This window comes from Bidens hawaiensis, unplaced genomic scaffold (assembly GCF_021521415.1).
Source record: "Bidens hawaiensis isolate Kalapana, Puna unplaced genomic scaffold, B.hawaiensis_p1.1 tig00031103_1, whole genome shotgun sequence".
NCBI lineage: Eukaryota > Viridiplantae > Streptophyta > Magnoliopsida > Asterales > Asteraceae > Bidens > Bidens hawaiensis.
This window is the reverse complement of record NW_027495210.1, coordinates 16,678-30,465: the sequence shown is the minus strand read 5'-3', so window position 1 is coordinate 30,465 and position 13,788 is coordinate 16,678. Positions and strand designations below refer to the sequence as shown.

Sequence of the window (13,788 nt, the reverse complement as noted above, 5' to 3'; positions counted from 1 at the left end):
TGTAGTGAGCTTATGCAAATTTAGTTGGTTTCTTTCACGTTCGTTATGGTACCGAAAGTAAAACAAAATTATCATTCGGTCGGTTTACGTTATGTTTGTTACGGTATTTGACCTAAAAAAACAAAACAAACAAAAAAACAAAAAAAAGAAGAAATTTCTTTTCGGCCACTAAGGTGCCGCCAAGTGACCCAATAGGGTACTTGCGGCACCAAAGTTGTCATTTATATCTATTAGTAATTACAAAGCACTCTGAAATATAAAAAAATTGAGATTTAGTACAAAATTATGTAAAATAATTACCATGGGCAGATTTGTTAGACCCAACGTAGTTGGGCACCATCCACCTTAAAAGCGCCCCATAGCGCCACGAACACCGCCCCCGGGACGCTGTGGGCGTTTTGGAGGGGGTGGGCGCTTCATAGACAGCGTCGGGTGGGGGGAATATAAGGGGTAATGGTGGAATGTGATTGGTGGGTATGTTTTTTTGTTTATTTTGATAATAAAATATAATAGTAAAACAATAATAGAGTAATAATTTGAAAGGGTTTCATCAACTACACTCATTTTAGCCAAAAAAAAACCCTTATGGTGACGTGACGCAACATATCGCACAACGTTCAAAAAGGGAACCATCCGCTACACATGGTCTTACTAATAATAAGGGTACACTGAATGCCAATGGTCTCTGCTAGACGTGCACAAATCGGGTTCACTTGGAAAACTCGAACCGGTTCGAAACCGGTTTTTTTCACACCGAGTAGGAAATGGCACCGGTTCCAGTCAGGAATCGGTTCGGTTCCCGACCCGAACCGATGCCCAGAAATGCTAACTTTTAGGAACCGGGACCGGTTATTACGTAAAAACCGGTTTTTTTTTAATTCAAATATTCTAGCCGTTAGAAACCGGTTCCAACAGCTATATAGCCGTTTTTGACCGTTGGAACCGGTTTTTTTTTACTATATTTAGCTTATTTTCATTCTATAAATAGCAAGGTATGGTTGTGTACTTGTTAAACCACTTCCAAAACTATAAAACACACTCCAAAACACAATTAAGCTTAAACCGACAACAAATTGCAACTAATGACGACGTTGTTATGGTGATCGAAACAACAAGATGCCCTGATGTTTGGGTTCATTACGATTTGTGTCTCATGACCGACTCACAAGAAATGGCTCGTTGCAAATATTTCTCGAAGTTTCTTAAAGCAGGGTCCAACTCGACATTACGAAAACATACGAATAAGTATTGTCGAGAGAAAAGAAGTTTGGATGCTAAAAAAGCGGAAGTGGGAGAGTCGTCCGGCTCTACAACCCAAGCATCTACCACCGGTGACAACGCTTAATCGTTGTAGAACGCCAGATTAAAACGACGAACTTTGTTTTTTTAGTTTTAGTTGTTATGTTTAGTATCGTTTATGTTTTAATAATGTTTGTAATAGTTATTGTTTAAATAAATAAAATGTTCGTCATTATTAAAAAAGTAACAAAAAATTAAACTAACAAAAGTAGTTATAATTAAACAAATCAATACTAAATATTAGTTTAACTTGTTACAAATAATTTTACTAAAACAAATAAAAAACACAAATTACAACTCTTCTTCGTCTTCATTCTCGTCTTCACTCTCGTCTTCGTTATCGGAAGAAACCCCGTCCTCCGCCTCCTCATCATGAATAGGACGCTCTATTGGTATTTCGTCTTCAAAGTTCACCTTGTGTTGTACACGATCCACCGCATCCAAATGGTCCTTTAGGCAAATGCAAACCTCTAGAGACTCGGGAGTTAATTTTGTTCTTCGCATAGATAACACCCTCCCATTAAGAGAAAAAACCGATTCGGAAGCAACCGTTGAGGCTTGTACGGCAAGCAAATCACGAGCCATAGCGGGTAGAATGGGAAATTCGTTTTGTTTTCCTTTCCACCAAGCCAACAAATCAATAGAGCGAATTTCGTCGACCGTTGCGCCCTCAACATAGTTTGCTCCACTATATCGACCAAGTTCGCTAGTTGGTGTGTTTCCTCTTTGCCTCTTAGATGCCGATTCACGAACCGCATTCATCAAGTTTATAAGTGGGTAATTGCACGGCCTACTAGTTGTTGCTTTTTTCACAAAAGACGATCTCGTGCTTGGACCCTACATTTGAAAATAATGGTCATAAAGGTCTTGAAGGTTTTTGTTGAACTTTTCCTTCACTTCCGTCGACAACTTCGGGTCGATCTCGTGCATACCCAAGTTGTCGAATATTTCCTCAATCGTTGTCTCAACCACATGAACATTCCAATGGGGGTTTAATGCGGCGGCACAAGTAAAGACCAGCGGTATGTTTTCAAAATATTTTAAGAACTTTTCCTTCATCAACGCAACAATATTCTTGAAGATTTTGTTCTTCTCCGCAAAGTTTTTAAAAGTGCAAGACATGTAGTAAAATTCTTGCAAAACCCAACAACTGGTAGGATAATAGACTCCAGATAACTTTGTTGTTGAGTTTTTGAACACGTCAAGATACCCCAACAAAAAACCGACATTCACCCAAACACTTTCCGGAAGCATATCGGCCTCGCGTTCATCAACAAGATTGGTATGAAAAGATTGTAAAGTTTGGCGTTGGGCAAAAGCACACTTTAGCATATGACAAGTTGAGTTCCAACGGGTTGGAACGTCCCAATTTGGCCCCAAATACTTTCTTTCAACCGACTTGCAATAGTTCTTATATTCAAGATGTCTTCTTTTACCACTTTTGAAGACATCTTGTAACATAAGTCTAAATAATTTTAAATCCTCACAAATGTTTTCATTGTCGAGACCTTTTTGAACAACCAAGTTGATGATATGTGCAACACATCGAACATGAAAAAAATCCCCGAAACAAGGTGGTGAATATTTAATGATAAATTTTTCGGCTGCCTTAGTATTGTTTGAAGCGTTGTCAAACGAAATCGAAAATATTTTATTTCTCAAGTTGAAAGTCGTTATAACTTCATCAAGTAATTCAAACAATTTTTCGGCGGTATGTGGGAACGGGAAGTTTTCAAAAGCGATGGTGCATTTCATCAATTGCCATGTCACCGGATCAACCCAATGAGCGGTGACACATATGTATGATTCGGGCAACCCATGTGGTACCGATCAAACATCGGTAGTTAAACTAACCATCACTTGTAAAGAATGAAAAAACTCGATTAACTCTTTTTTAACACCCTTCCACAACTTGATACAATGACGTCTTAAGGTAGTACGACTTACATGTGTGTATCGCGGTTGGAGAGTTTCTCGAATCAACGACGTCAAATCCGGGTCATCAAAGTGGTTAAACGGCAAACCACGCTGAATAACGAACTTTGCCATTCTATCTTGAACTTGAGTCGTGTTGTAACGAAATAGTGTACCATCTTTACCCAAGTCAATTTGATCGGTCGCGCCAATCCCTTTTAACGCCTTGCAATATGGCTTCTCGATGTGCTTTCTCAAAGTGGAGTTGGAATCGTGCTTTAATTGTGCTCCACATAGTTTGTAACGAGCCTTTTGATAACCTTCGTCATTCACAACCAAATCCCAATTCTTCCATATGTCTTGCTGCGATTATGGTTGACTACCGTAACAACATTTGGGTCCTCTGTAGCAGGAACGGGTTCAATAAAAACACTCTTCTTAGCCTTCTTGTTAGTTTTTTTGATAGGTGCCATAATAATATTTAGTTGGATGGTCAGGTAACGGGTTTGCTAAAGGAGAAGTATTTTAGTTTGTTTTTGAGTTGGTGGTGAAACAAGTAATGGAAAACAACTTATATATAGTTTTTGGGCTACAAAAACCGGTTCCAACGGCTCTTTTGTTTCTCAAAAACCGGTTCCAACGGCTATATTACCGTTGGAACCGGTTCCAACGGCTAGTTTGACCTGTGTTTGACTTTTTAAAAAAACCCGCCGGAACCGGTTTTTTCGGGTAGGAACCGAACCGGGTACAAATAGGAACCGGGTTGGAACCAATGGGGAAATACAAATAGGGGAACCGGGTATGATTTTCGGGTACAAAAATACCCATTTCGGGTATTGGGTCCATCGGGTAGGAACTGGAACCGGTTCCGGGTCGGTTCCATCGGGTAGGTTCCGGAACCGGTTTTGTTGTGCACGTCTAGTCTCTGCTTAACTTCAGCATCGCCAGGATCACTATCTCCCCTCCTTGGGACCGAACAAATGGCACCCAGCAGATATCTACTTGCCAAACATACCGATGGCGCGGGTAAGGGCACACTTTTTTGCATTAGTTATGAATCATTTAAAATGATGAAAGATGGACTGAAATGAGATGGTGAAAATCTACATGTAAAAAAGAGAAAAAATGAAATATTGGGCGAGATGACCGTTCTCTCCACCCTAATATCAAACTAAACAATTTATACTTATAAATTAAATAACTACATATTCCTTAAACAGGCACAACCCAAACATTTAGTCTTTCAAATTTTATACCATTCCACATAAATGAAAGTATAAAACCATTAGCAATAACAATATACCAATCTTCTACGCTTCATACTCTAAAGTGCCATGTTTGATGCTCAAACAACCCCAACTCTACTAACTTTTAAGGGAAAAAACCCCAATAACCGACTTCTTACAGGCATATAACTTAAAACTACGAAACACACCCGCTTTAATCATCGTTCAAGCCATAATATCATATTTTCCTTCTTTCTCACAATATAAACTCATGAAGTCTATGCATGAATCATGTTGAACTGAAATCTAGACAGCTGCTGTGGAATGGTAGATATGACAGGCCCATATCGCTGCATCCAAGAGTATAAACAATAAAGTTAACATTAAACCAACTCAAACTCCCAAAGCAAAATAATAGGCCCGATCCTAGGACAACTCGATTCTCAAGTTCTTTATATTAGTGCAACTTTCAAAGGTTCAAACTAGGGTGGCAAATGTGACCCATTGGCTTGAATGGGTTGTATTAAAATTTATATAATGGATCAGAAAGGGCCAAATTAAAAAAAAGAATTTGATTGAAACGGGTCAAAACGGGTTGACATTTGTCGAGTTTTTTTTATTTTTATGGAACGAGAAAAACGGAGGAAACTTTTTAGTACTTTTACTTATTTAGTTTTTGATTTATATTTCGAGTTATGATTTTTTAATTATTTTTTTTGAATTTTTTAGTGAGGTGTTTTTAAAATGGGTCAAAATGAGTTGAGATTTCGGAAACCCTTCATTAAAAAATTCAAAAAATAAAAATAAAAAATTATAACTCGAAATATAAATCAAAAACTTAAAAAGTAAAAATACTAAAATGCTTCTTCTGTTTTTCTAGTTCCATTTAAAAAAAAAAAAAACCCTTGAGAAATGATAACTCATTTTGACCCGTTTCAATCAAATTCTTTTTTTAGTTTGACCCATTCTGACCCATTATATACATTTTAATACAACTCATTCAACCCAATGGGTCACAATTGCAACCCCTAGTTCAAACGATTTAAGTTGTCACAGTTTGTTTTTTTAGTGATATTGAGAAAAAAATATTTATGTCGCATACCTGAACATTGTCATAAAGCTCAAACAATGGAACCGCAAGAAGTTTCAAGTTTTTTGGCACTGCAAAGTACTCTCTTTCCGACAAGTGAACAACGAAAAGTTTCTTACACTCCTGCATAATTAACCAGACCGGTAATAACGTAACTAAAACAGAGATAATATAAAAAAATAAAAAAGAGAGAAGAAAATAATCAAGAAGCATTTATGCGTTTTTAGTTTTTACCTTTGGTTTGGTTATATGTGGCGGGCAGTACGGGTACATTATTGTCTCAAAATTAGGCCTCCACCATATGGCAACACACTCTCCTATCTGCAATTGCATACCAATACAAGGTGAGAATAAAAATACACCATTTTGAAAATTAGGGGTGCAAACGAGCCAAGCTGTTCGCAAGCTACTCAAGATCGGCTCGTTAAAAAGCTCGAAACGAGCCAACCTTAATCGAGCCCGAGCTTGAGCTTAAAAGTAATCTCGTTTAATAAACGAGCCCGAGCTCGAGCTTCACTTATCGAGCTCGAGCCGGCTCGCGAGCCTAAACGAGCCTGTCATTTATATAACTTTTTAAAATATATTTTTAATTAATTTCTAATTAATATGTATAATGTTATGAAAAAATAAATATAACTAACTAAATAATATATATTATTTTATACATAAAATTATAATAGAAAAAATATATATAAAATTAATTATAATTAAAGCAAAAACAATTGATAAATAATAAAACAGGGGCGAAGCTCAATGGGGACCGGGGGTGGCCCCGGCCACTGCCGTTTTCTCCGTTGGTAGGGTAAATTTCGCGATTTTTCTTGAAAATTTTTATAGGTATTAAGTGCGGTCACCCCCGATGTATTTTTCCAAAATGCTACCGGTCACCACTGATTTTTTTTATAAATATAATACCCCATCGTTTGTTTATTTTTTCTAAAATCACGCATTGTTTATAAACAAAAGTTACAAAATAGTAGTAGATAGTAAAATATTTGTTTTTATAATTATTTTAGGTCTTTGCAATTCTTCTTCTAGGTATTCACCCATAGGAATGAGATCGGTACCATACCATACCGATACTGATACCTATTGAAGGTAAAATTTGAGATATACCGGTGCCGAAACTAAAAACTTTGGTACCTATTCGATACAGACGATACCAAATCTGTACCGATTTCGGTACCGGTACCAATATTGAATTTGCTTATCCCTACTCACCCTTCCTCTCACATTATCATGAATATTTTAAGTCTTTGTTGGTCAAAAATTATTTGTTTTTTTATTGTAAGAACAATTGTTTGAATAAACGAAGAAAAATTAAATATATAGATGTTCTATTGTTTGATCTGACCCGACCCGAATCACCGGCACGAACCGAATCGTCGACCCGAAAGTTTTTGAGTCCGTGACTTCGGTCACCCCCGTGACTAAGCCCAAGCTTCGCCACTGTAATAAAAGAGCCAAGCCCGAGCCCGAGCCCGAGCCCGAGCTCGAGCTTCACTTATCGAGCTCGAGCCGGCTCGCGAGCCTAAACGAGCCTCTCATTTATATAATTTTTAAAAATATATTTTTAATTAATATGTATAATGTTATGAAAAAATAAATATAGCTAACTAAATATCATCATCATCGTACTCAGTATATCCCACCAATAGCAAAGCTATGGTAGGGTCTGAGGAGGGTAAGATGTAGACAGCCTTACCTCTACCCCATGGGGATAGAGAGGTTGCTTCCGGTGAGACCCCCGACTCTATACTAGTTTTGCATCAAGCCTTGGACATAAGGCACGTAGCACTCAATCATCGGGACGCTGGCTGATTGGTGCATGTACCCTTGTCTTTCGGCTATCAACGCCACCACATGATGCCTGATTAACCTTCCATCACTTTTAACGTTATTTTCACGAGATTAGTAAAATAACGTCAAAATTAGTGCAATTTTACTTTTGCCCACCCGAGGGTTCACACATATATACATTATATGCGCGCACCGCAAGCAGGGCACATATAGCTAACTAAATAATATGTATTATTTTATACATAAAATAATAATAGAAAAAATATATATAAAAATAATTATAATTAAAGAAAAAAAATAATAAAAGAGCCGAGCCCGAGCCAAGCTCGAGCTTGAAAATCTACTCACGAGCCGAGCTCGAGCCTTGAAAATAGAGCTCGAAACGAGCCGAGCTCGAGCTCAAGCTCTGTGTAAGTTAAACGAGCCAAGCTCGAGCCTAATCGAGTTCGGGCTCGGCTCAGCTCATTTGCCCCCTATAATGAAAATCATGAAATAGTAAACTTCGGAAATGATCATGCTGAAGAGTAATATGAGAATAATAATAATAATACCTGCCAATCGGGCTGAATTCCAGTAGAATTAGCTGCAAGTTTGCTGGATAATTTCCTTTTCAACCCATCAATTTCTACAGATTTACAAAAAAGAGAGATTTAAATACGCAGAAAAACACAAAAAAAAACCACATAACTATATAATATTACCATTTTCTCCTGGCTTTAGACGACCACCGGGAAGCTTACAGAACGTGTTCCCAATTTGCAAAAGCAGTATATGTGGATGATTATGCTCCTGCACCTGTTGAATCAAAAGGCATTCATGCATGAACAATCAAATGCATACTATACGAATCTTTTTCAATGTTTAAGATACATTAACTTTTTTGACCATGAAAATTTGTCAATATGTACAAAAGTCAAACTATCATATACATATATATATACATGCTTTAAAAGACAGCAAACTAATAAAGCAACAGATCAAACAATGTGTACATGTATATATGTTTTAATATAACAAACAGTGCACTGTGAATTAAAGAAAAAGATAGAAAGACCAGCAAAATTCCTTCAACACTAGTCCTCATGCCTTCCTTCATATAACTGCAACACAATTCAAAAAACAAAATATATCTAATAAGTGATCCTCATCCATAAAGGATAATAACAAAAATATACTATTCAATTGCCACCTTGTTACTTATTTATGCAATTGTAAGTAGTGGGACCATTTGGAGAGAATTTATGTAGTATAGAAAGTTACATATTATTGAATATTGATAAGCAATGATTTATAATCAATTTTTAAACTTTACTAATTTTTAAGTAATTTTTCACTTAGGGAGTGTTTGTTGTATTGAAATGCAATAAGCAGAACAAGCATAAATCCCAAACACTCCTTAATTGCTTCTAGCTTGTACAACAGCATATTCATAAATTTTATAATTTAGGATCCGCCTCTAAAATAATGGTGCAAATGAGCCGAGCCGCTCGCGAGAAACTTGAGCTTGGATCGATAAAATGTTTGTAACGTGCCGAGCCTCAAATAAAGCTCGTTTAGTTATCAAGCCCAAGCTCGAGCCGCTCGCGAGAGACTTGAGCTCGGATCGATAAAATGTTCGTAATGTGCCGAGCTTTAAATAAAGCTCGTTCAGTTATCAAGCCCAAGCTCGAGCCTTGTATGGGAAGCTCGTTTAGGCTCGTTGAACCATAACAAGCCTTTGTGTATTAATTTTACACTGCACAGTCAAGTTAGAGCTGAGCTTTGGCTCGTTTTAGGTACTACACAATCTCGAGTCTAGCTTAGGCTTGGTTAAGAATTTGCTCAAAATATATAAAAATAAGTAATAACATGTATAAACTAATTATCAGATTATAAAAAGAGTCCAGCCCAGGCATAAAAAAAAACAACTCACGAGCCGAGCACGAGCTATTAGGGCTCTAAACGAACCAAACTTTCAGCGAACCGTTTGGCAAGAAGTTCATTTATGTTCGTTCGTTAAATAAAATGAACGAACATGAACAAGAAATTTCGTTCAATTAGTTAAACAAACAAACATGAACTGAGCCCTCGTTTGTTCATGTTCAATTTGTGTTGTTCATAAAAGTTTTTCATATATTTAGTGATTTTATCTTAACATTTTTATTCACCTGTAGGCTCTGCCGATTTTATCTGTGTTTGTTTGCATTCACATTCATTCCTTAATGAACTGAACACGAACATAAAATCTCGTTCTGTTCGTGATCCGTCCATGAACACAATATTTCGTTAACAAACGAATATGAACAAGCCCTATGAGCTATAGTAAAGAGCTAGAAACGAGCCAAGTTCTGGTATGTCAAAACGAGAGCTCGGCTCGTTTACAGCCCTAGCTATATGTTTGGCAGTAGACTAAAGGTATATACTGCCAAACATATAGCAGATCTGATTCTAACTGTAGCTCGAAACGTGATTCGTTTTTAACAACCGCCAACGAATGACGTTTCGAGCTATGGTTATTTGATGGCTTAATTAATAAGAAAAACTAAGAAAGTAAAACTGACTTGAGTTTCATACGAGCGAGGCGATCGGCAACGGAGGTGTCTTTCTCCAGCTTAGGCTCCTTGGTGCCAAAGGTGTAACTCGACAGTGGATACGTATTCACCACTGCCACCATTATATTATTATTATTACTATTACTACTTTACTTGCCTATCAAATTAATTGATTATAATTGTTGGCGGTTGTAATAAGAGAAGAAGAAAGACGGGATGAATTGATTGTTGGTGAAATGAAATGAAAAAGAAAAGGAGGGAAGATAGATTGATAGAATAGAATTAGAATTGTCTAGAAATGAAATGATAACTCTTGAAACGGTGCATACATACAATTACCATTAGACCATCACCGCGTTTGACAATTTTTCTTTTCTTAAAAGCCAAATTACTAGTCCTATCATATCAAACACCAATATTTCATCACGTTTTACATCACGTGTAAGTCGGATGAGCAAATTACTGTGGCTACCGAATCGTTATCAAAGTTTTAAGTTACGGTATCGGTACGGTATCGGTATTTCTCGAATTTTTACCTTCAGTATCGGTACTATCCCGATACCATACCGGTACCGAATTAAATATTTCGGTACTGATGCCGGCACCAAGAATTTGCAAATTTCGGAATCGGTATTTTCGGTACCGGTACGATACCGAGCTCATCCCTACATGTTAGTAATCAATTTCAGAATTTTTATTATTTTTAATTTTTTAATATAAATAAATAATTTGACCAGCTAACCTCCCCTCTCCCTTTCCCTTTTAACGTTGTCTGCACAACGTTCACCACCACAACTTTACCCAAAACACCGGGGGAGAGAGGGGGGTGTTCCCTGAAGTTTTGAACCGAAAACACCACCACAACTTAGCCACTACGCTCGGCCTTATTGTTATCGCCCAAGTAAAACAAATAAAATGTGGGCCAAATAATTGGGATGATACAAAAATGCCGGTACCGTGTTTATGGATAATTGGGCATCATATACCGTACTAAATCTATCGGTATGATACCAGTACTTGTTTAAAAATGTTAATCTATATATGGTTTCGATGGCATACACGCATGTGTACCAAAAATACAAAAAATACAACTGAATGTTGTACTGATCTATCAGTACAAAACTGATTGATATAAATAAATACGGTACCAATACTTGTACTCATTACCAAATGTTCATTCCTACCACACACTACTATATAATTCTATGTACTTTTCTTTTTATGTTTAATTTTTTTATTCTATTGAGAAAATAGATATATATTTATAATTGATTGTTTCTTTATTTTTAAGTATTAGCTTTATTTATGTAGTACTCGTCATATAAGCTCGTATTATATTTTAAATTTATATTTATTGTATATTGACTATCAGGTTAAACTGATGTGATACGCTTTTATACTTGATTCTTGTCTCATGTCATGGAAATAACCGATTAACATAACCGAAACTGAAATAGCAGATCTTGAACCACCTTTGGTTTTGTTTTTCCTTGAGCCGAAAATTACAGTTATGCGCCTATTTTTGTTAATTTTTTTTAAAGGCATTACGGTCATGTACCTAGTTCTAGAACCAAAACAAACTAAATTGAATCACACTAAAATTGAATCAAACCGCGTTAAACATGAGTGCCTAACTTGTTTATATGTTTGTTATTCAAGTTATGCTCCAACTTAATTATTATGGCCCAAAAGTTTATTATAATTTATTAGTAAGTTGTTGAAACAAAAAGTAGGCTAAAAGTTAAAAGCCCAATTCATTATATAGGAGTCAGTTTTTTTCGGCCTACACTTCTAAAGCCCAAATATAAAACTAAAAACAATACATAACCAAAATTTAGGTTTAGTCCAACCGTTTGTGGAGTAATATCGGGGATCACTCGTATCAGTACCGATTTAGCTTATTCGGTATGGATATTGATAATACAGTTTCAAGATTTCAGTGCATACGGGTATTTTGGTATTTTGTACTTGTTCAGTTGTTTGTAATATACATATATTTTACTGAGAACTTTCATACCTATTTCTAAAAAAATGTTCAACCGATTATTAATCATATAGGCATCCATCCCATACAGGTGCGTGTATCGATTAGGTTTCTTTGTTACTCGTACCGGTATCAAAATCATTGGAGATTTGAAAAACTAGATATATAAATAAAGTTGTACAAAGCGAGTACCATAGTGAAATACCCATACCAATACATATACCCGTACCACTAAATATGGTACAGTACTTGGTACTCGGTTCTATTAATTTTCGATACGGATACTAGTATGAGTATGAGTATGATACCGATCGCATCTTTAGTCGGAGATGCTTTTACTATAGGCCAACCTTGATACCGATATTAAGCGTGCAAAATAAATATTCTTTTTATATAATATATGATATACGAACGCGATGGCCTGCTCTTAACCTTCAAGCTTAGGTTAGAATGTGAACAAGCTTAGTTGAAGTAGCTTTAATGTTTTAAAAGCATATAATTGACCTTCGTGTATGTCCATGATTGTACTATACCAACATTGATCTCGTAATCCATTTGCAAAGTCAACTACATAAGACATTGTCTCATGCCATGTATCAGGATTTTATTGGATTAATAATGAGTTTTTGTATAAATGTCAACCATGAAATTAAGTCACGCATAAAAATATAATGTACAATGTCAACTTTATAAAATCATCTAGCATTTTCTATTAATTATATGATGTTAATAAAATCGATTTTGTGATCTCATCAATTTTATTGATGTGGATTAAGATAAGAAACAAATAATAAAAATAAATTTAAATTAGTTATGATTTTATTTCAAGTTATATACTTTTTGCCAAAGCCATCAATACTTATAACCTTAGAGAACTTTCTTAAATAGTTATAACCGTTGGCAATTAGGCCTAAGAGAATGCAAACGCGGAATTTGATCTCGATCAAGATCGACTATTTCTGTTTATTTAATTCTTGACGCACCTATAATTACCCCTAATTCATCTACTTATACTAAAATAAACCATACTAATCCTACTGAAATTAAACAACAACTTAACACACTCAAACTCAAACTTTTAACTTCTACACATACAACAAAATATATCAACTTACAAAACATTCAAAAACTAAACATTGAGCTTTCAACCTACTAATTAAATTCTAATAAATTAAACTAAACTTGTCACTTTAACCCCTTCAACTTTCTTTTAACTCGTCTTGAGATTAACTTTCAACAATAACAAATTTCTCTATAGCTAGTTGTGTGCATGGGTAGGTTTTTGTCGGTTTTGCCTTTTAAACGAAATTTGGTTATACTTTTTTATGAAGAAGTCATGTTCGATTTATCGGTCTTGAATAATGGAATCGTTCGGTTATTGTTGGTTTTCGTCAATAGCATATCGTTCTTGGTTAGAATGCGGGATCAGGATTAGGGTTTAGTTTCTATATAATTTTGTTTGATGGCCGTCCTTATTTGAGTTGTTGTCAACTAATATTATTCTTAATATTCTATTTTAATTACTTGTAATGGTTGACAATCAAAATTTGTCTATAAATAAACTTGTATAACTACCTGAAACCACATTCCATTTAGTAGATCTTGACATTCTTGTTCTTTATATTCTTATTATCTAACTGTATGAAGACTCAAATATCAGTTTTATTTCTGCTCGCGACCCTGCTTTTGGCATCGGTGCATGAGTCAAGTTGTAGAAACATTGTTGATCGACCAGTTAGTCATGAAGAAAAAATACGAGCCACTTTCATTTCAACATTCAAACGTCATTTTAACGTTAGCCCGAAGCTAACAAATGAAGAAACACGGCTAACACACGTTGTGTCACGTCGGCTAGTCCCTTGTGGACCAAACCCACTTCACAACTGACCATGGTTCATAACTTTGTATGAAGTTTTGGAAATCAAAGATGGATGCATACGCCTA

The 13,788-nt window shown here is 35.8% G+C and overlaps 1 protein-coding gene across 1 annotated transcript; it reads right to left on the bottom strand.

Annotated features, from left to right (window-relative positions):
- Nucleotides 1-4,525: 4,525 nt before the first annotated feature.
- On the bottom strand, nucleotides 4,526-10,000 carry LOC143581571 (pre-mRNA cleavage factor Im 25 kDa subunit 2). The gene is made up of 7 exons (XM_077064332.1): nucleotides 9,870-10,000; nucleotides 8,384-8,429; nucleotides 8,031-8,124; nucleotides 7,881-7,954; nucleotides 5,764-5,850; nucleotides 5,542-5,652; nucleotides 4,526-4,789 (listed from the first exon to the last, which is right to left on the bottom strand). Exons 1-7 carry the CDS (start codon nucleotides 9,980-9,982, stop codon nucleotides 4,718-4,720), a joined length of 597 nt encoding a protein of 198 aa, XP_076920447.1. The 5' UTR covers nucleotides 9,983-10,000; the 3' UTR covers nucleotides 4,526-4,717.
- Nucleotides 10,001-13,788: the final 3,788 nt, after the last annotated feature.